This window comes from Neovison vison, chromosome X (genome assembly GCF_020171115.1).
Source record: "Neovison vison isolate M4711 chromosome X, ASM_NN_V1, whole genome shotgun sequence".
In the NCBI taxonomy this organism is placed as follows: domain Eukaryota; kingdom Metazoa; phylum Chordata; class Mammalia; order Carnivora; family Mustelidae; genus Neogale; species Neogale vison.
The window spans coordinates 52795918-52815968 of record NC_058105.1 but is presented as its reverse complement, the minus strand read 5'-3'; the positions used below and the strand labels follow the sequence as shown (position 1 = coordinate 52815968).

Sequence of the window (20051 nt, the reverse complement as noted above, 5' to 3'; positions counted from 1 at the left end):
TAAGCTGAGTTGTTTAAAAAAACTATTTTTTTTTTTTAAAAGATTTTATTTATTTATTTGACAGAGAGAAATCACAAGTAGGCAGAGAGGCAGGCAGAGAGAGAGAGGGGGAAGCAGGCTCCCTGCTGAGCAGAGAGCCCGATGCGGGACTCGATCCCAGGACTCTGAGATCATGACCCGAGCCGAAGGCAGCGGCTTAACCCACTGAGCCACCCAGGCGCCCCTAAAAAAACTATTTTAATTCAACTTCATGATAAATTTCCTGCACTGAATTATTTTTCTACTTGTTTTAGCAATGATTTCTGTGGGTCTTCTGACAGTATTTGCTGAAAAAGGAACATGTTTTAGTTTAATGCTCTGTTGTTTTGCATGTTTTTCTTCAGCTTCTACCAAGATTTTCCCCAATGTCACTGGACTTTCATCTTTTGCTAATAATGAAAAAAAAGTTCAAAAGAAGCTTCTAAACATATGTCTTTAAGTCTAGAAAACTGCACTAAGTGCTGGATTGAGTATCACATGATTTTAATTATTGCTGAGAAAATTGAAAAAGCTCTCTTCATGCTCTGAATGGTTGGCTTTTAAGTGGTCTGCTAATTTGAGGTGGCTTTGTACTATCATTACCTAATATTTTAAGCTACAGTATGCACGTAAAATGGGAGTCATCGTTGAAAATGATATATATCCATATTTCAAATGGCTACATGTAATTTTTAATCTTGTGGCATTAGGTTATTAGCCTTAGATTTTCATTATTTTTATCATATGATATGATGAATGGAAGGTTCAGACTTAGGAGTAGGTTATGTAACAGTCTAGCATTTTCTTGTTTCCTTGTACTTAACATTTTTGCTATTATCTTCAGTCTTTTGTCTTTGCAAGATTCTTTGAATACCACTTTTCCATTTTTGTTATTTTTGATGGTTGGTTTAGTCAAAGCTAGATAAAATAACACATAAATCCATTTTTTTTTTTAAAGATTTTATTTATTTATTTGACAGAGAGAGATCACAAGTAGGCAGAGAGGCAGGCAGAGAAAGAGAGAGGGGAGGAAGCAGGCTCCCTGCTGAGCAGAGAGCCCGATGCGGGCCTCGATCCCAGGACCCTGAGATCACGACCTGAGCCGAAGGCAGCGACTTAACCCACTGAGCCACCCAGGCGCCCCTCACATAAATCCATTTTGCCAAGTACATGGAAGCTGCAGTATGGTGCAGTACACCGACAGTGAACAGATGTGCATTGTGACTATCTCACTCTTGCCCTTAGATGCCTCATGTACCATTTGGGCCTGTGGATCCATTGATTCTTTCAATGTTACCATGTTAAATAGTAGACCTTATTTCTTGTATTTTTAAAATAAAATGTTTATATCTTTCACAAATTGCAGTGGATCCATTATGTGGTCTCTGGACTGTGGAAACCACTGTTGCAGAATTAAGGATTATGGGAAAGTAAAAATAATGTTTATATTTTCTAATATCCAGCATATATTCTGAATTAACCATCTTGATAGTAAAGTGGTGTATGTAAGTATTAAAATTACATTTTTCCAATAAGATCTGAAAGCAGAAATAGATGAAGAGTTCTTGTGCCATACTCAACAACATTCATTCAATATAATGCTTTTTTCTTGCTTTTGACTTTATACTATTTGCAGAGACAATAGAGTTAGGTAACTTTTTTCATTTAACTTTGTTTTCCATCTGAGCTTTGTATGTTATATGACTGCAGTCTGTATAGATAAAGTTAACTGGATCTTTTGAATACATGAGGTAGTTATTTAATGTCAGGTAGAATTGGCTGACTTTAATTATGGAGCAAATTCTTGAAAATTTTATTAGAGTTTTAGAAATGTTTTATCCTTTCTAGTTCATAGAAGGTAGAGGAATTATGGAATGTTTAGAAAAGATAATTAAACAAATGCTATAAAATCAAAACTATAATCATTATTTATGCTAGGGTATATTTTTAGGTACTAGCGTATCTTTGCTTCATTCCATTCGGGGGCACAGTTTCCCTCAACATGGAAGTGAAAGAGTATTTGAATAATTACTAAGAAGCACAAGGAGGAAGGCAAGCATTTGATGGTGAAGGCAATTTCAGATTTTAAAAGAGCACGTGGAAAATACAGCTTTAAACTGGGATTAAGACATATTACAGAAATAGAATCAGAGTATAGAACATACATAGAAATTTATAACAAATTTATAGAAAGAAAGAACGAGTAGTCTGTCTTGAAGGGAAGAACAAATGTAAAAATGTAAAAGGTTGACATTTACTTCTTATAATGCACAATAGGAAAAATAGTGGAAAAGTTAAAAAATGATTTTGGAATATAAGAAAGTTTTCAAAATTACACTGTCACATTTAAAAATTTATGAGTGAAGAGAGGAAAAATGAGAGGGGATGGGAAAAGGTGAGTGAGAGAGAGAATGAATTAATGAATGAATATGAAAATGAATAGGCAGCTGGTATGACTTTTAGCCTCATTGGACTCTATTCTCATATGGCTCCTGTAATAACTTTAAGAATATGATGTTTATTTGATGAAGAAGTAAATTTATCTTTAATGGGGACACTGCATCATGGCTTGTATGAAAGGAGAAAAAAATGGTTCTGTGTTTACAAATATGGCTTTGAAAATACAAGTGGTCAGTTATTTAGACTTCAGACAACATTTTTTGAAACTACAAAATACTATATTCTTCTCATGTATTGTAGAAGTAGTTTACACTGAAAGCTTGCTTTTGTGTTTTGAGTACTGTAAGAACTAGAGAGTTTAGAAGAGTTTCATATTCAGTTACATTGTATTGAATTAATATTGAGTTATGAGTATTGCTCTGTTTAGTTTAATGATTATATTATAAGGTTGGAGTTAACGATTTGGAAATATTAGCTGCTTAATTAGCAGTATGCATTTTATTTCTATAAGAATAAAATGAGTCATTATGGTCTCTTTTATTCATATGAGTGGTATCTATTCCCGGTCAACCTATATGGCAAATTTGTAAGAGTAAAAAATGTCAGTAGCTGTAAAACAAATTAAAATATTTAGAGAAAAGCTCCTAAACACCACATTGGTTCAACAAATATTTATTAAATGCTTAGTCATTCCAGGAAATATGGTCTTTGCTAGGAGTATGGAGAAGAAAAAAATACCCAGTTTTTGCCTTCAAGTTAGCTTAGAGTTTAGGGGAGATGGATTTATCAGATAGTTTTAGTTTAAGTGCTGTAATATATGAATTAATATGGAAGAATAGAATGCAGATAGTAATTTCTAAGTAAGATATTTCAGGGATGAACTCTGAAGTTAAATTGGAAGGATTAAGAGTTGGCCAGATAAGGATTTGGGTGGGCTTCGTGGAATAAGACGGGGTGAGAGTTATTAGAGGGAGAGGGTGGTAAAGATGATAGCATTCTAGGCAGAGAGAACAGCGTTATGAACAAAGTAATGTAAACGTGTAATAGCACAGAGTATGCTAGAAACAATCTTGCATTATTATTATTATTTATTAAAGCATTCTTTGAAGGCTAGTTAATATATACCAGGCTTAATGTGCATGATCACACTTAAAACTGAGAGCATTCTTTTGAGGTTTATAATCTCATATTCTTATTCTGCCTGCTTCCATGATTCTACTCTGATGGTTTGATCTTAGCAGTGTATCATCAAAAATTGAATGGAGGCTCATTACAGTGTAGACCTATCATGGGGAGGAGAGTCAACTCTACCTAGAGACACTACCACACTCTTAGGCCTGGCTATGAGGTGTACAGATACAGACACTGAATCTTGTTAGCATTTCAGAGTTGATTCTCCTTGGGGGGGGGGTGTGTGCAGATTCATGCTAACCACATTTGTAGGAGACTATAATTTAACCAGAACATTTTGAGGCTCTAGAAACCTAGCTTAGCATATATGAGCAGTGCTTGGGGATCTTGATGGAAACAAACACTATGAGTCAGCAGAATGATGCACTGGCCAGTAAGGTCATAAAATCAGAGGCTGAATTAAAAGAGGTGAAGTATTTCAAGATGATGGAAGTGGTAGTCCTTTCCTTCCTTGCATTTATCAAACCTCAAAGTATTTTAGGAAAATAAATATGGACACTGTGCCATGTCAAATGAAACTAAGGTAGGCTTACTTTAGCCTGAAGGAGAGAATGATGCCTTCAGATAACATTTATATGGTTCTTGAGCTTGTTAACCTCTGTCCAGTCTGACTACCATCTCCCTTAGTACATTCAGGCTTTTATCACTAGTCACTGGGATTACTTCAGTAGCCCAAATTATTGAACATGGAGAATCTGTTCTGGCTAGTTATATATAACTGTTATTTAGAGATACTAGGTAGCTCTTGAATCAGGAGGGTTGCAGAAACAGGCTTCAGATAATACTATAAGAATAATTTTCACAACCACACAACTGAAATTTAGTCCAATGTAGGAGCTGTTGCCATCCCAGAACTACCTGGTCAAACCGTCATGGTGAAAAACATGCAGCTGCTGCCAACTATTCCATAACCATATTTCCTATGTATTGCCACCCATCTCAGCAGAATGGATCGCTTACTTGTGGCTTGCTTCTTTATATAGTTCATTTCTGAATCTATACATCCTATAAGTATATTTCATTGGTAGAAACTAAATCATATGTCTGTACTCTAGTTATAAGGGAGTCTGACAGATACAGTTTTTATGGATTCTTCCTTGGTTAGGTGGAACTGGTACTGTGAGAATGTATTAAAATGTAGAGAGCATGTTTAAATGCTTTTGAGCAACCAAATATGACAGAAGACACAGTGGTTACCTTGCTAGTCTCCTTGACTTCACTAAGCTTTTTCTTAGCCTGTAAGACCCAGATCCTGGTAAAGACATCTTTGATCTTTACATCTTCTCTGTGTTCCCACAGCATCATATACATGCCTTTGTTACAGTGGTTTGCATGTATCTTTTCCCTACTAGACCATGAATTATTTATTTTTATTTATTTAACAAAGATAGTATTTACTAACTATCAGGCATTGTCTTAAATGCTTCATAAAGAATTCATTTGACTTGTGGGTACAAGCTTTCTTTCAGTTTGCATTCCCCTAGCCAGCCTAGCATAGTCCTTGGTGCATGGCACATGTCCAGTAAATAAGTGAGTCCATATTTAGAAAGTAGGGAAGAAAAAATAATGACACAGTCCTGCTACTTTAACTTCGCTGTTATGTTCTGTTGTATATTTAGTCTTCCAAAGAAAAACTTGGGAAAAATTAAACTTCCCTAATATGGGATGGACTGCCTGAGAGGTAGTAGGTTTTCTGTTAGTTGAAATCAACTCTGAGCATAGATGAGCATCTGTGGACTACATTAAAAGAGCACTGGGTGTGGTGAAAAAATAATGAATAATGTTTTTCTGAAAATAAATAAATTGAAAAAAAAAAAGAAAGTGCTATCCAGCCTAGTTTCTCTGATCTGCTTTGACTCAACAGTGCTGGATCTAGTCTATGAGAGAGAGAGGGAAAAAGGTCTTCTGTCTTCAGGTCAGAAGGCTGATATTCAAATGAGAAATAAGGAAATAAGGAAATAAAATAGGAAAGATAGGGGTGACCCAGTGACCCAGGTGGTTAGTAAGGAGGATCCTTTGTATATGTAAGCGGAAATTATAGTTGTTGACTGAACAGATCATAGGAGTTACTACAATGCATGCAAATATAGATTAAGGGATTCTTGCTGTCAGTGAAGTTGCTATTCTATAGATAGATGCAGCTTGATTTCTTTTCATGGATCCTTTTCCCCCCTTGTGTTCTTACATATGAGTTAATTTTTTTTTCTCATAACTTTCCTTGATTAGAAAGATAGTAATGGCTAGAATTATGAAGAGAATCAAAGGATAAAAAATACTGATTTTTTAAAAATTGAAATACAACTCACATACCATAAAATTCACTATTAAAATATACATTTCAGTGTGTTTTTTAGTATATTCAGAGTGATGAAGCTATCACAACAATCAACTTAGAACATTGTTACCACTCCAAAAAAAAACCACCCATACCTATCAGCAGGCACACTGCAATCCTCCCATTCCCCCTCCCTTGCCCCTGGCAGCCACTAATCTATTTTCTGTCTCTATAGATTTCCAATTCTGGGCAATTAGTATAAATAGAATCATATAATATGTTGTCTTTTGTGACTGGTTTTTTTTACTTAGCATGATGTGATTTCAAGTTTCATTCATGCGATGGTATTTATCAGTACTTCATTCTTTATGACTGAATATTCCATTGTCTGGACATACCACATTTGTTTATCCATTCATCACTTCATGGGCATTTAGGATTATTTCTACTCTTTGATGCTGCTGCTATCAGAGTTCATGTATAAATTTTTGTGTGGACTTATGTCTTCATTATTTTTGACTGTAAGCAGGTCATGTGGCTACTTTGTAACTTTTTGAGGAACTGCTAGACTGTTTTCTGGAGTGGCTGTATCATTTCACATTCTCATCAGCAATGTGTGAGGGTTCCAGTTTCTCCATAACCTCACCAATGTTTGTTATCATTTTTTTATATCCTAGCCATCCTAATGGGAGTGAGATGTGGTATCTCATTGTGGTTTTGATTTGCATTTCTCTAATGAATAATGATGTTGAACATCATGTGCTTACCAGTCATTTGTATATCTTCTTTAGAGAAATACCTGTTCAAATAATTTGTCCATTAGTATTTGGGTATTTTTTAAATTACTGATTTGTGAGAGTTCTTTATATATGCTGGATATAAGTCCTTTATCAGACGTGATTTGGAAACATTTTCACCCATTCTGTAAGTTGTCTTTTCATTTGGTGTAGCTTTTTTTAAGATTTATTTGAGAATGAGCATGAGTCAGGGGAGGGACAGAGGGAAAGAGAATCTCAAGCAGACTCCGTGCTGAGTACAGAGCCTGATGTGGGGCTTGATTTCATGACTCTGAGATCATGACCTGAGCTGAAATTGAGGAGTTGGATGCTCAGTGACTGAGCTACCCAGTGCTCCTAATGTTGCTTTTTGAGTCATCGTCACTTCCAGCTTGGTTTTGTGACCCCTCATGAATGTCTTAATGTGTTGTAAGGGTTAATATGAGGTTAAAAATGAAGAAAAATAATTGGTCTAGTGAAAATTTACACGTGTGTATATTACATAATAAAAGAAGATTCACAGCCAAATTAAAACTTATTGAATCTCAAAACTATATTCTTGTAACTGAATATTTTTTCCTCCAGTGAGTAGTTTTTTGTCATCCCAACACAGCTGCTTATATTTTTGATTTTTGTTTTTGCTTCCCAAATCCAACAGCTTCTCAATAATTTTTCTTCAGTGATATATTATAGGTATGTACTTCCTGTTAGTTTACAAAATCAGATTTGTTCTTCTAGATAATAGTGATCCCGAGGGAGAATATGCCAAACATTAAATTATTCATTTTTGCTGTCACGGTAAATTAATATCTGTGCTAATGTTATCTAGTGTATGCTACAAAACTGCCAATTTATTCTGTGGAATAGCTTAAAAATTTTTTTTCTTTCTGCTCATTAGTTGATCAGGTAGAGATATGAACCATGAACACATGGTAAAATTTATACAATGTTATGGTACCCGGAGTGAAAAATAATAGTGAAGGATTGACCAAAATGATCATTGTCGTTAGTTACAGCATGACTGAATATTTTAAAAGAGAATATTAATATTTATTAATCACTTTTGAAACTGAAGCAGAAATTTGTAAATGCTCACAATAGATTTTGTTTCTAACAGGAAGACATGAACCTTAATGAAGACCGTAAAGCTCCTTTACGAAACAAAGATTTTACCACCAAGCGTGAGATGGTTGTCCAGTACATATCTGCTACTGCCAAATCTGTAAGTAGTGACACTTTCCCGGCACTACCATAATGAGTTCAGCATTACCTGCTCAAAAATAATCAAACCTCAGATCTTCAAGTTCTTGCCTCACTGTACTCATGGCCTATTCAGAAAAAACTTATACATGTGTTTTTTACACATTTAGTATGTATTTAAAAACTGCTTATAATTATAGAGACTTCCATTATTTTAAGTAATACAGACAAAGGATAGAAGGCTCTGAGTTAATCCATTGAGTTTTGGGGCAGTGGTTTTGTGTGTATCTTAAAAATTCACAGCAATTTGTAGGTATTCCACTAAATATACTGTTTGTTATATGAAAATTTTGAATTTTGAGGGAGAACACAAGAACATATGCTAGTCACAAGTTTAGTTTCCATTAATGCTTTATGTCTGGTTTCTCCTTGCATGAAATTTTTAGCAATATTTTTAATATGCTGTTTTATTTTTTTTTCATTGTTTTATGTGATACTGTATAAACTACCTCATAATTGTTATTATACAGCTTAATAAAAAAGAGGGTGCTTAATAGGAAGGAGTTTAATGAAATCTCTGTGTTTCAAAAGACTTGAAAGTAGAGTTCTGTGGAAAGACTTGTTTTCAGCGGGAAAAACTTCAGTGTTTTAATGGGATATATGGCTTTGCTTATTACTTCCTAAGGTGCTTCCAAAAATAAACTTCAGGTTTGATTTCTTTTTGCAAGAAAAGAAATATATTTTTGAAATGATGAAATGTATTTTTTAGATTTCTGTAAGGAAAAAGCTTTATATAACTAGACTTCATAAAATCAGTATGTATATATATTTGTGTGTAGACACATATACACATACCATACACACACACACACACACACATTGATTTTATGTGTATGGTATGTATATTATCTGCATGTATATAAATAATAAACACACATGAATTTACATGTAAAAGTTCATACTTTAAATTTAAAAAGTTGACCAGTAAAGAAAATAGTTCCTCTTTGGAAAATATATTCTAAAATTATTTGGCTATCCTATTACTGCTACTTCAGTACAGTAATTATTGCAATTACTGATGCACTTTGCCCTGAATTCTACAGTTGTATTGATTTCATATTGTAGTTTAAACAAGCTAACTCTGAATGCTGAACTATTTAAACATAACACATTCCAGCTCTGCTAGAGCAGAGCAACAGCATGTTTTTTAATTTGCTTCTGGTATCCAAGGGCAGGAGTATGTTTCAAGTGATAGGTGAAATTTGCCATGAGTGTTGTTTTCAATAGAATTTGGTGATGCATGGGGTTTTACTTTGAAATTGTGATGAATCTCTTCTCATTTTTGCACTCAAGTTATTGTTAATAGTAAAATGCTTTAGGAAATGTAGGGTATACATTTAGTGTTATTTTTCAAATGCCTAACGGAAAATACAGTAGTAAATCTATATAACTAAATCTGAATACAAAGTACAGATAATGTATGAGTAATCATGTGGTGTTTTTTAATGATAAGAATTTATTAGTGTTTCTGGCTCATTTGTTTTTGTTTATGCAAGTGGGACTGAATATAATGAGGATTATACAAAGCTCTTATTCTTTAACCTTTTGATTTTTACTCTATGTAGAACTTGTTTTTATTTATTCTCATATTATTTTCTCTTCAGCTGACCAGATATATACATTTATGTTATATACTAATTTTTCCACATTAAAATGCTAAAATTTATGTAAATGTTGGATGAGCTCTCATGAATTGCTTTATTTGAAAGATGGGAATTGAATGTTTCTCAAAAGACATGGAAATTCTGTTTCAGGTATTAGCCTCAAAATCAGTACTATAACTATTTAGTATATGACCCTTGTTTGTTTCATTCAGCATACGCATGAGCATCTGACATGTATGCCACCTATAGCTCTTTGATTAGAGTTTTAAGATTATACATTTTATTTGGTAATATTTTTTCATGGACCAGATGTTACAATGAAAGAAAGCCTGTTGATAAATATGTTTTAAAGCTTTCTTACCTTGGGGAGACATTAATTAGTACTGTGTTTTCTGTTAAAACCAAGAAAATTCATTATGTACTTTCCTTTTGAAGGTGAGAGGGATGCCATTCAGTGACAAGCAGTCCACTTATCTTTGACCTCTTCATGATCATTATAATAATATTTGTTTAATATATGGTGTTTACCTATGTGTAACAAGGTTTCCATCCTGCTATCTTTCAGTAGGGTTTAGACATGCTTTGTATATCTTCAGCTCTTTTGCTTACTTTTTCATTATATTTATCACTAATTAAAAATGTTCCTTTGTTGGGGCGCCTGGGTGGCTCAGTCGGTTAAACCTCTGACTCTTTGTTGTGGTTGAGGTCATGATACCAGGGTGGTGAGACTGAACCTGGCATCCAGCTCCACACAGTGTGGAGTCTGCTTGAGAGTCTCTCTTCTCATCCCCTCCCCTGACTCGCTCATGCATGTGCTTGCTCTCTTTGAAATAAATAAATCTTAAAAAAATGTTTCTTGTATGGTGACTAACATAACATTAATTTAAAAAAAGTTTCTTCATTTAAAGTAGATAATGATTGTATCACTTTATGAAAATGCTTTATAAGTAGTCAAAACTTTAATCTTGAAGTAAAAACAAAGTTAAGAGCTAGTGTTCCTGATGGATAATGTTTTATAGTCACATATAAAACATATGAGAAGTATAGTTTGTTTAAATATAAGTTGTACATTTCTCCCTTTAACACCTGTATTAGTCATTTTGCATAGAATTGAAAACAAAATATGAACTCAAGAGAAAATGTCCATCATTCTCCTGGGTTCCTGGGTAAAGACAATAAAGCAAGATGAAACTGATATGTAGGTATTTGCTCAAAACCTTTTTCTAAAACAGACAAGTCTTTTGTTATATAATTAACTTGGCTAAAATAATCATGGAATAAAAATATATAGGAAATTTAAAAATAATGATGAAAAACTATTGCTTAGTTTTTTCTTGTTGAAGTTCCATAATAGAGAATATTAAATTGCGTGAACATTAAAGGAAAAAGTGGCTTGAATAAATCTGTCAGTGATGAATAAGTTTTAAATAAGGGAGTGGAGAAGAGTCATTTGCTCATTACAGCAAGTGTGGTTATGGACCTGACCTATAGTAGTTGGTACATGTGAATAATTTGGCTACAAATAATCTGGAAGAATGTATATTTTCAAAACATCAGGATATATTTTGAGTAATGGAAAACCAAGATTTGTTAATATTGCAGATGTTGTCATATCCATTCATAATCCTGAAAGAGGCACAGTGTATCAGTGATTTAGCAGATCTTATATGTTCTAGCTTAACAGCCTATATAGACATTCATGAGGATAAATTAGTCACTGAAATCCTAATGGTTTGCCAAAAGCCAATGTCTTTATTAGAATATTAAGAAACTAGTTTATTTCTAACTTAAATCACAATCTTTGAGGTCGAGATTTTATTTTATTTTTATTTTTTATTTTTTATTTTTTTAAAGATTTTATTTATTTATTTGAGAGAGAGACAGTGAGAGAGAGCATGAGCGAGGAGAAGGTCAGAGAGAGAAGCAGACTCCCCATGGAGCTGGGAGCCCGATGTGGGACTCGATCCCGGGACTCCAGGATCATGACCTGAGCCGAAGGCAGTCGCCCAACCAACTGAGCCACCCAGGCGCCCTGAGGTCGAGATTTTAAAATATGTAAAGTTACATTTTTAAGACAAATGACATATTGATAGGTATCATTGGTTTAAAAAAATCTCAATAGGAAATTATTTAAAATAGTGACAACAAATACATCTGTAAAGTTTTTAGATTGTCCCCTGTAATAAGCAGTTGAAAGTTACAGTATGTCTTTCTCTGTGTATACATATATTACAGTTTTGCTTTTGCCATCAGCAGATATTTTCTTTCTCAGATGAAACAACTGAATTCAAACATGACCAGACCTGTTCCTTTTAGTTTCCCTTGGCCAATCTAATCTGTTCATTGTATGAGTTTTAGCTAAATGGAATCATTTTGCAATCATAATGAATTAATAATGGGCTATATTTTGGTTGTTTCACTGAGTATAGAACTGCCTTAATTAAGACAGGCTTGCGTTCTTGTTTTAGTCTCACGTCTGTGCTAAATAAACAAGGGGCAGGGACGCCTGGGTGGCGCAGTTGGTTGGACGACTGCCTCCGGCTCAGGGCGTGATCCTGGAGTCCCTGGATCGAGTCCCACATCAGGCTCCCAGCTCCATGGGGAGTCTGCTTCGCTCTCTGACCTTCTCCTCGCTCATTCTCTCTCTCACTGTCTCTCTCTCAAATAAATAAAATAAAATCTTTAAAAAAAAAACAAAAAAAAAAAAACAAGGGGCAAATAAGACCTCTTTCTTTTTGGTTGAGAAATAATTTAGGTCGATAGCATATCTTTCAATTCAGAAGACTGTTAATGGCACCAAAGAGGCTTTTATTCAACTAAATAATCACTGCCTACAAATAGTCTGTTGAATGAATATTTAAGAAAGCTGCTTCTCTGTTTGGAGATTCATGGATTCCTCTGAAATAATTTGCTTGACAACTCTCAATATCTTCTTGTGTCTTGTGGTATCCTGTTTAATTTAGGATTCTTCCTGGCATTTCAGTATTTTCTTTTCCTTTTTAAAGTACTAGCTGGAAAAAAAAGTACTAGCTGGAAAATAGAACACATACTGATAATAATGGCTGTCAGTTATTGTCTAACTAACTGCATAAATTCTTTTTTGGACATTGCTTGATATTTAACTGTAAGAATTTGATAACAACAATTTGATTTATAATTGGGTTTTGGCATTACATTATCTTAGAACTCTGATTTCACTTCTTGCTTTCTTAAACACAATTCAGCTTCTCAGATTCTGTTATCTCTTACTATTAGGAAAGCTCAATCAAAGTTTCAGGTTTTGAACTGTTTCCTCCCTATGAATATATGCATGTTTATACATATAACTGCTTTTTTGTCTTCATGTTATATTATATTAACTCCTCTTATAATACAAATGCTAGGATAACCTAGAAAACTAGAATCACAAGCAAGCTATCTTCTTTATAGTTTTTAAGTATAATATAAAACTATTAAAAACCTTAAAATAATAATATAAAATATTCCAGTTTTCAACTTTCAATTCATAATGTATATGACTTTAAATGCACCATTTATATTCTAAGATGCCTGATTTCATCCTTAATATTGTATTTGTTATAACGAGGAAAGAAAAACATTGGAAAAAATTCAGTTTTCTACTGCTAATTTTTTTGAGTGTTTGTGAGGCTGATAAAATATCTGATACCTGGTTACACTTAATTTTACATTACTTAAGATTTAGATCATAGTATATAAGCCCATGACCGTACATTAAAAAAAAAATCCTCAAACAGTAATACTCTTTTATTTGGTAATTCTTATTCTGCAGACTTCACATGTTTTGAATATGGTAGAAATTAATACTGGTATATTTGTTTTAGCCTCTAGATCTAAAGTGTTGGAAGTATACATAGGTTTAGCTATCTACTAATTTACTAAACACTTAACTTCTTTGAAAACTTCAGAGTACTAATACTGTTGCTATTCTTTTTTTTTACACCATAACCACTCTCCGTTGACCACTGCATGCAGATAGTTGGAAGTAAAGTTATGGTGAGTACAAAAGATGTGTTTTACCCTTAGGTATGAATTTGTGCTTTTGGGAATTGAGTGATTTTGCTTATATTATTTTTTATATGTTTGGTTTTGCTTTTGGAGTATATTCTACCAAAGTAGCAAGATGATTAAGATCAGTTGATGTGTATTTAGCTATGGTTAACTATTTTTCCTGTGGTTTTTGGAAATGTTTAGAATTGGAATATGCTTGTATATTTTGTTTTTGAAAGTTTCACTTATTTTTTTTGGAGTTGTACCTGTGTTTATGATTTTATGATTCAGTTCCTATGATTCTTTTTTTTTTTTTTTTTAAAGATTTTATTTTATTTATTTGAGAGAGAGACAGTGAGAGAGAGCACGAGCGAGGAGAAGGTCAGAGAGCGAAGCAGACTCCCCATGGAGCTGGGAGCCTGATGTGGGACTCGATCCCGGGACTCCAGGATCACGCCCTGAGCTGAAGGCAGTCGTCCAACCAACTGCGCCACCCAGGCATCCCAGTTCCTATGATTCTGATGAAATTGGATGTTTTTACCTCAGTGTCTTACGATGGCAGGGAGAGACTCTAATAGGTTGGTTTATATTGGCAGTGATTCTTATTAATGTATCTTACTTGGATTTTAGTGTCACTGAGCACATAGTTTAATGAAAACAGCCTTTGAAGTGCAGTCACGAGGTCTAGGTCTTTGTCTTTGTTAGATGGTACTCATTGGCTGTATGACTTTGGACAAGTCCTGTAATTTCTTTGAGGTTCAGATATTAAATTGATAAATTGAAGTGATTGGTGTACATTATTTTTTAAGGTTCTTTCTATTGCTGCCTTTTAGAGATTTTTTTTAAGATTATGTATTTTAGAGAGTTTTTTTTAAAAGATTATTTATTTTAGAGAGAGAGTACATTAGTGGAAGAAGGGGCAGAGGGAGAGGGAGAGAAAGAAACCTAAGCAGACACTGTGCTGACTGCAGAGTCCAGTGCTGGGCTTGATCCCTGGACCTTGGGATCATGACCTGAGGCCTGTGTAATTGAGACGTATTTGTGAATGCCTTGTCTTCATGACTAAACAGTCTGTATTTAGAGAACAGGGCAGAAAACACTACCTTTAACATTATTAAGTACCACAGTATTCAGAATAGTGAATGTGTATAATACTTGTTTTGCTTTTAAAAGTTGAGTTAGTCTTTTTTTTTTCCCTCTTTTAATTTATGTGACATCCATGGATAAAAAGCCATCAATCTTTTGGGGATAATTTCAAACATCAGCAAGTATTTCTTTAGTGCTTATTAGGTGCCAAGTACAGTGTTAGGTTCATTGATGACTGGAAAATAAGGATAAGATCTTACAGTACTAATATATGAGGAAAGAATTAGTCCTTAAGTTGAGCATGCTGATTGTGTTTTAGGAATTCATAAGCAGGAGAGAGAAGTAGGCGTAGAGTAATTAGAGAGAACTCGATGCAAGTTTCTGGACTTAAACTGGGCTTTTAAGAATCCTTAATTTTGATGGCTGGGATTTGATAAGGGAGATGAGACAACAAAGAAGCTCTAAGATTGTGAAAATAATACTCAATCCAAAGGCCTATAGAAAGATCCAAACTGTGTGGGTAGGGGGCTGAGAAAAGGCAAGCAAGAGATGAGGTTGATTGTTGTTGGAACAAAGAGTGTATATTGGAAAGCTTGAAAAATCAAATTGAAGGAGGATCTTGGAAGTCCAGTTAGAAGAGTAGAAGTTAGTTTGAACAGGAAATTGACTTGAGGAAAGCAGAGTTTAAAAAAAACCAAATTTGATACTAGTATAGGTAGGCTGGATTAGGCCAATGGTTCTCAAGTTAGAAAGTCTATAAAAATGCGAGTTTTGTCTCTCATGGGGTCTAGGATAGGGCCAAGATATCTGCATATTTATCAATCACCACAGGAGATCCTCAGGAGGTAGGCTGAAGAGCATACTAGAGGAGTACTAGATTAGGATGAAGAGAGATTTGTTTCCAGGGCTACCTAGGAGACTTTTGTGTGAATCAGGGAGGACCTGTACTAAACTGGGGCTAGATGTGGGAGGGTGGGGTTAAATAGGGTTTTGACCTATAAGGGAATCTTGAGCTTATTTTAATGTGAGGTGAAGCTAGCCTGGTTTCTGCATGGCTTTTGCCAGAGCTGGTGAAATAGTACGATTTCTCCATATTCTGAAGTTCTCTTATTATTTCTCTTAGATAACACTCAACTCTGTCCCCTAATTACTCATACTGTTGCTTATTTATTTATTTATTTAAAGATTTTATTTATCTATCAGAGAGAGAGAGGGGGAGAGAGCGAGCACAGACAGAATGGCAGGCAGAGGCAGAGGGAGAAGCAGGCTCCCCGCCGAGCAAGGAGCCCAATGTGGGACTCCATCCCAGGACGCCGGGATCATGACCCGAGCCGAAGGCAGCTGCTTAACCAACTGAGCCACCCAGGCGTCCCCTGTTGCTTCTTTAGTTTAGAGTCATCATTAAACACATCTGTAATTGCCGTAGCCCCCTAAGTAGTCTCCTGGTATCCACTCTCTCACCTTGGCCATGCAAGTTCTACACTATTAAACAGATCATGCTGATTTCCCCGCTTAAAACTTTCAAATGGCTTCTTATTGCCCTTTGCAATCTCTTCCCTGCTCCTTTTTCTAATTTCATCTCCATCTCCATTCTTACATGTGCCTGTCCTCTGATTGTACAGGAACACTTGACAATTCCTTAACATCCTACTCTTTTAGTACCTCTATCTAAATCAAGCACATTCTCTTTCTTTGAGCTAGAATGCCCTTTTCTTCTCTAAGGTGCCTAGAAAGCTCCTAAATATCCATCAGGATTAAGCATCATGTCAATCTTAGGAGAATTTGTCTTACATAACTCCTTCCTTTCCATAACACCACCATATAGCCTTAGTATAATATTGAACGTATTTTAATAATAAATCATTACATGTCTTTCTTCCCCAGTAGCTCATTTACATAAAATACTAGGTCTAATATAAGAGAGAGGTAAACATTGGCCGTATAGGTACAAGTGTCAGGCTAACGGGCTATATATGGTTCATGGAAAAGTTTCATCTTGTCTGAGAGTGTTTTTGAAAGACAATGTAATTAGATGGATATTATGATTGATCTTCAGTATAAACTGTTTTACACCAATGTTTTATCTATGATCTGCTTCTCACATTGGAATTTGCATCACATATCCTGCGATAAAGGGAGGTAACTATGGGTATCAAATTCTAGAGGAAATGATGAGGGATTAGTTCTAGAGTTTAGGTGGGAGGGGTGCCTTCAGGGGGAAGATTTTTCTTTGTTGTTTTTTGAGACTAGAGTGAGGAGTGAGAAAACAGTCATTAAAATCACTCTGATGGAAAGTCAGGTACAAAAGGGCTTATTTTTCATGGTCTCATTAGTCTTCAAAAGATGAGAAGTGTGTGTTCATTGATAAAAATGGCAGATAAGAATTTCATAAAAGTGTTCCAGAGAGAATGCATTGTAGAAATAACCACTTTAATTATTATATTTGCCTAGATATTATATATGTTGGTCAAAAATAAGTCATATAAAAACCAGGTTGAAATTAGAAAAATGGAATATGTAATAAACTAAGTCTGCATGACCCTATCTTTTCTTTTGCCTCTCTAATGTTGATTAGAAGCAGAAATGAATTGAAGCCCTCCCAGTCTTTAACTACTGTCAGCCTTACTTTTCATTATTTTCCTTTATAAATTTGCTTTAAAAATCAGACTGGAAAACTGCCTGTTGTTACCTGAACATAACCACCCCCTCAGCCTCATGCAGTCTTTCTTCTGACTTTGTTCATTCTAGGATCTCTTTTTGGCATAGAATTTTTTTTTTTTGGTCAACATTCTGCCCATTCTTTATAGTCCTCCCTGAAGCCTGTCCTGATTGCCATCCCTGAGTCATCCGCCTCAATTTCTACCTAGTAATTTATATGAGCTTATAAATAAAGTGCTTATGTATCACTTTATTTTTAACTTTCTTAAAGAATCACTTTCTGCTTTATCTTATACTTTCTATTATGTGTTTGTTAAGGGCTTCTGTTATAATACTCCTAGATTATTTTAGTTTACAGTAATGTATATCCTTGAATAATACTGTCACCCAGTGGGTCTTTTTATGTCCACAGTATAGAGCTTATGAAGGGATGTAAATTTCCATAGAGGTCATGAGTTTAGAGGTAGATAGACCTGGGTTCAGATTCCTACTCTGCTATATGCTATATAGCTATGTGTCCTTAGATGATTACTTAACCTCTCTGATCCCCAGTCTCCCCATCTAAACAAGAGGATAAAAATACTAAATTCAGGGAGATTTTGAAGTTTATGTTTATATTTAATGCATTTAATGTGCAAAGAAGCTTGCAAGTAGTAGGCCTAAATTACATTTTTTTGCTAAATGTATTCAGTTCTATTAAATACTTGGTATGAAGAACATGAAAACATGAAGATTACATGGTAAAATGAGATAAAACTAGGAGCAGCCTTTTTTGTTTTGGTAAGTATTCAAGACGTGTGCTATTTGATAGGATTCATTCTGGATCAAGAATGTTGAGTTAGATCTGGATTAAGAATGATTCAGTTAGATGGAAAAAGGAGAATGCTTTGCTGTTTATTGGAAGCTATGTGCTATGTAGTATATATTATTATTGGGCTTTTAGAAAAAAATAAACTCATATGTGGTCTCAATATAATATTGACAAGATACAGAAAATGGCTAAAATGATTGATGTGATTTCATTTTAAGCCAGGAATAATTTACCCACAGGTGGAAAAATCACTATTCTGTGGGGAAAAAAGTAAGAATGACATGATTATGTATGATAATTGGAAAACAGAATTATAATGACCAGAGCTTATAATGTTAAATATTAGTAAATTTAGTAACATAAATAGTTGAGTGCTTAGGGCAATAGTAGGGTGTTTATGCAACAGTGTCTGTTTAGGGATGGAAAAGACCTGAATTTGAACCCATGATTCACCACTCATTCATTCCCTGTGATCTTGTTAACCTCTGTAACCTCAGTTTCACTTTTTTCTTTTTAACGAAAAGTTACTGGACTCCTATTACATGCCAGGTGCTTGAATGATGAACCATACAGATATATTCCTCATGGAGCTTACTTACATTCTAGCTGGGGAGACAGACAATGATACATCAAATTTAATGGCAAGTGGTAGTTAAGTGCTGTGGAAAAAAAAAAGTAAAATGAGAAAGTTGAGAGTGATCAGGGATGTGCCATTTTAGATAGGTGACCCCTCTGTGCAATGACAAATGAGCAGAGACATTAATGAAATTGGGGAGAGCTATGTAAATATTTAGGGAAGAACTTTACAGGCAGGGAGAGCATAGAGTGTCATGGCTTAGAGGCAGGAGAGTGCATTCAGTATGTGAAGAATAGTGAAGAGGCTAGTGTGGTTGGAGTGGGGTTCAACAACGGGAGGTATGGGCATATTTAATGACCAACCACAAGAGCTAGTTAAAGTCACTAAAAATATAGGTTAAGGGTAGTAGTGGGTTGCTCATTTGGAAAGGTAGGTTAAGGTCATTTTAGGAGAGATATGCTAAAGAGTTACACTTTAATAGAGAGGGATCCTGAAAAGTTTTGAGCAATGGATGGCAAAATCTGAGTTGTATTTGGGGAAGATTAATTGAGCAGTATAAATAAGAGAGATTAGAAACTAGTGCAGGGAGATGAAGCTGGGGGTTGTTGTAGTAGTTTAAATAATAGAACCCTTAACTGGAGAATGGTTAAGAGGAACTAAATGGAGAGTATAGATGAGTGATTGTGGAAGTAAAATTAATTAGTTTCAGCAAATGATTGAAAAGGGCAGAGAAGATATTTGCAACAATAATGACTGAAATTTTAAGCATGGGTGACTGAAATGGTAGTAATTTGAGATAATAGAGAAATCAGGAGCAAGACTAAATTTGGAGTAAAAAATGATGAGTTCAGTTAGATATGTTAAGGAGAAACTAGTAAGATCACAAAAACAGGAATAAAATTATCACCACACAGGAACATTTCTTTAGCACTTCTAGAACTAAGAGTAGAATTTTATAATTTGGTTCACGGTTTTAAACTCCTACTTTTACTATTTTAAATGTACCCTCTGCACTTTGCTGCTGAACATATGTTTATCATCCTAACAACATTTACCTGTTTATAAACTGAAGCCTCAATAACTGTATTAGGCAGTTAAAGCATACTTGTAGGTGACTCAATGTACCCAGATAGAATAGAGCTAATCATTTTAGTGGCTTGTAGTATTGCTTACCAGATAAGCCATTTTACATAATTAATATGTTACTTTTGTACCTTTTGCGATGTTTCTGAATAATCTGAATCAAAAGGACAACCCCATCATAGGTGAAGGTTAGGAACAGTTGTATCTTTGTTTGCCCGAATTGGGGCATGGAGGCCCTGACTGAATGAATATTGTAGGACCTTTTTCACAAAATAGAGCCAAATAAATTTGTTTCCTCATGCTA

The 20051-nt window shown here is 34.6% G+C and overlaps 1 protein-coding gene across 4 annotated transcripts in view; it reads left to right on the top strand.

Annotated features, from left to right (window-relative positions):
- Positions 1-20051, top strand: part of DIAPH2 (diaphanous related formin 2) — a 980408-nt gene that overhangs the window by 70834 nt on the left and 889523 nt on the right. For 3 of the 4 annotated variants that reach the window (XM_044235542.1, XM_044235544.1, XM_044235545.1), the window contains exons 4-5: positions 7778-7882; positions 13518-13538. In XM_044235542.1, the coding sequence (XP_044091477.1) occupies positions 7778-7882; positions 13518-13538 (126 nt within the window). The remainder of the gene's footprint in view (positions 1-7777; positions 7883-13517; positions 13539-20051) is intronic. The other variant, XM_044235543.1, reaches the window with a different exon arrangement.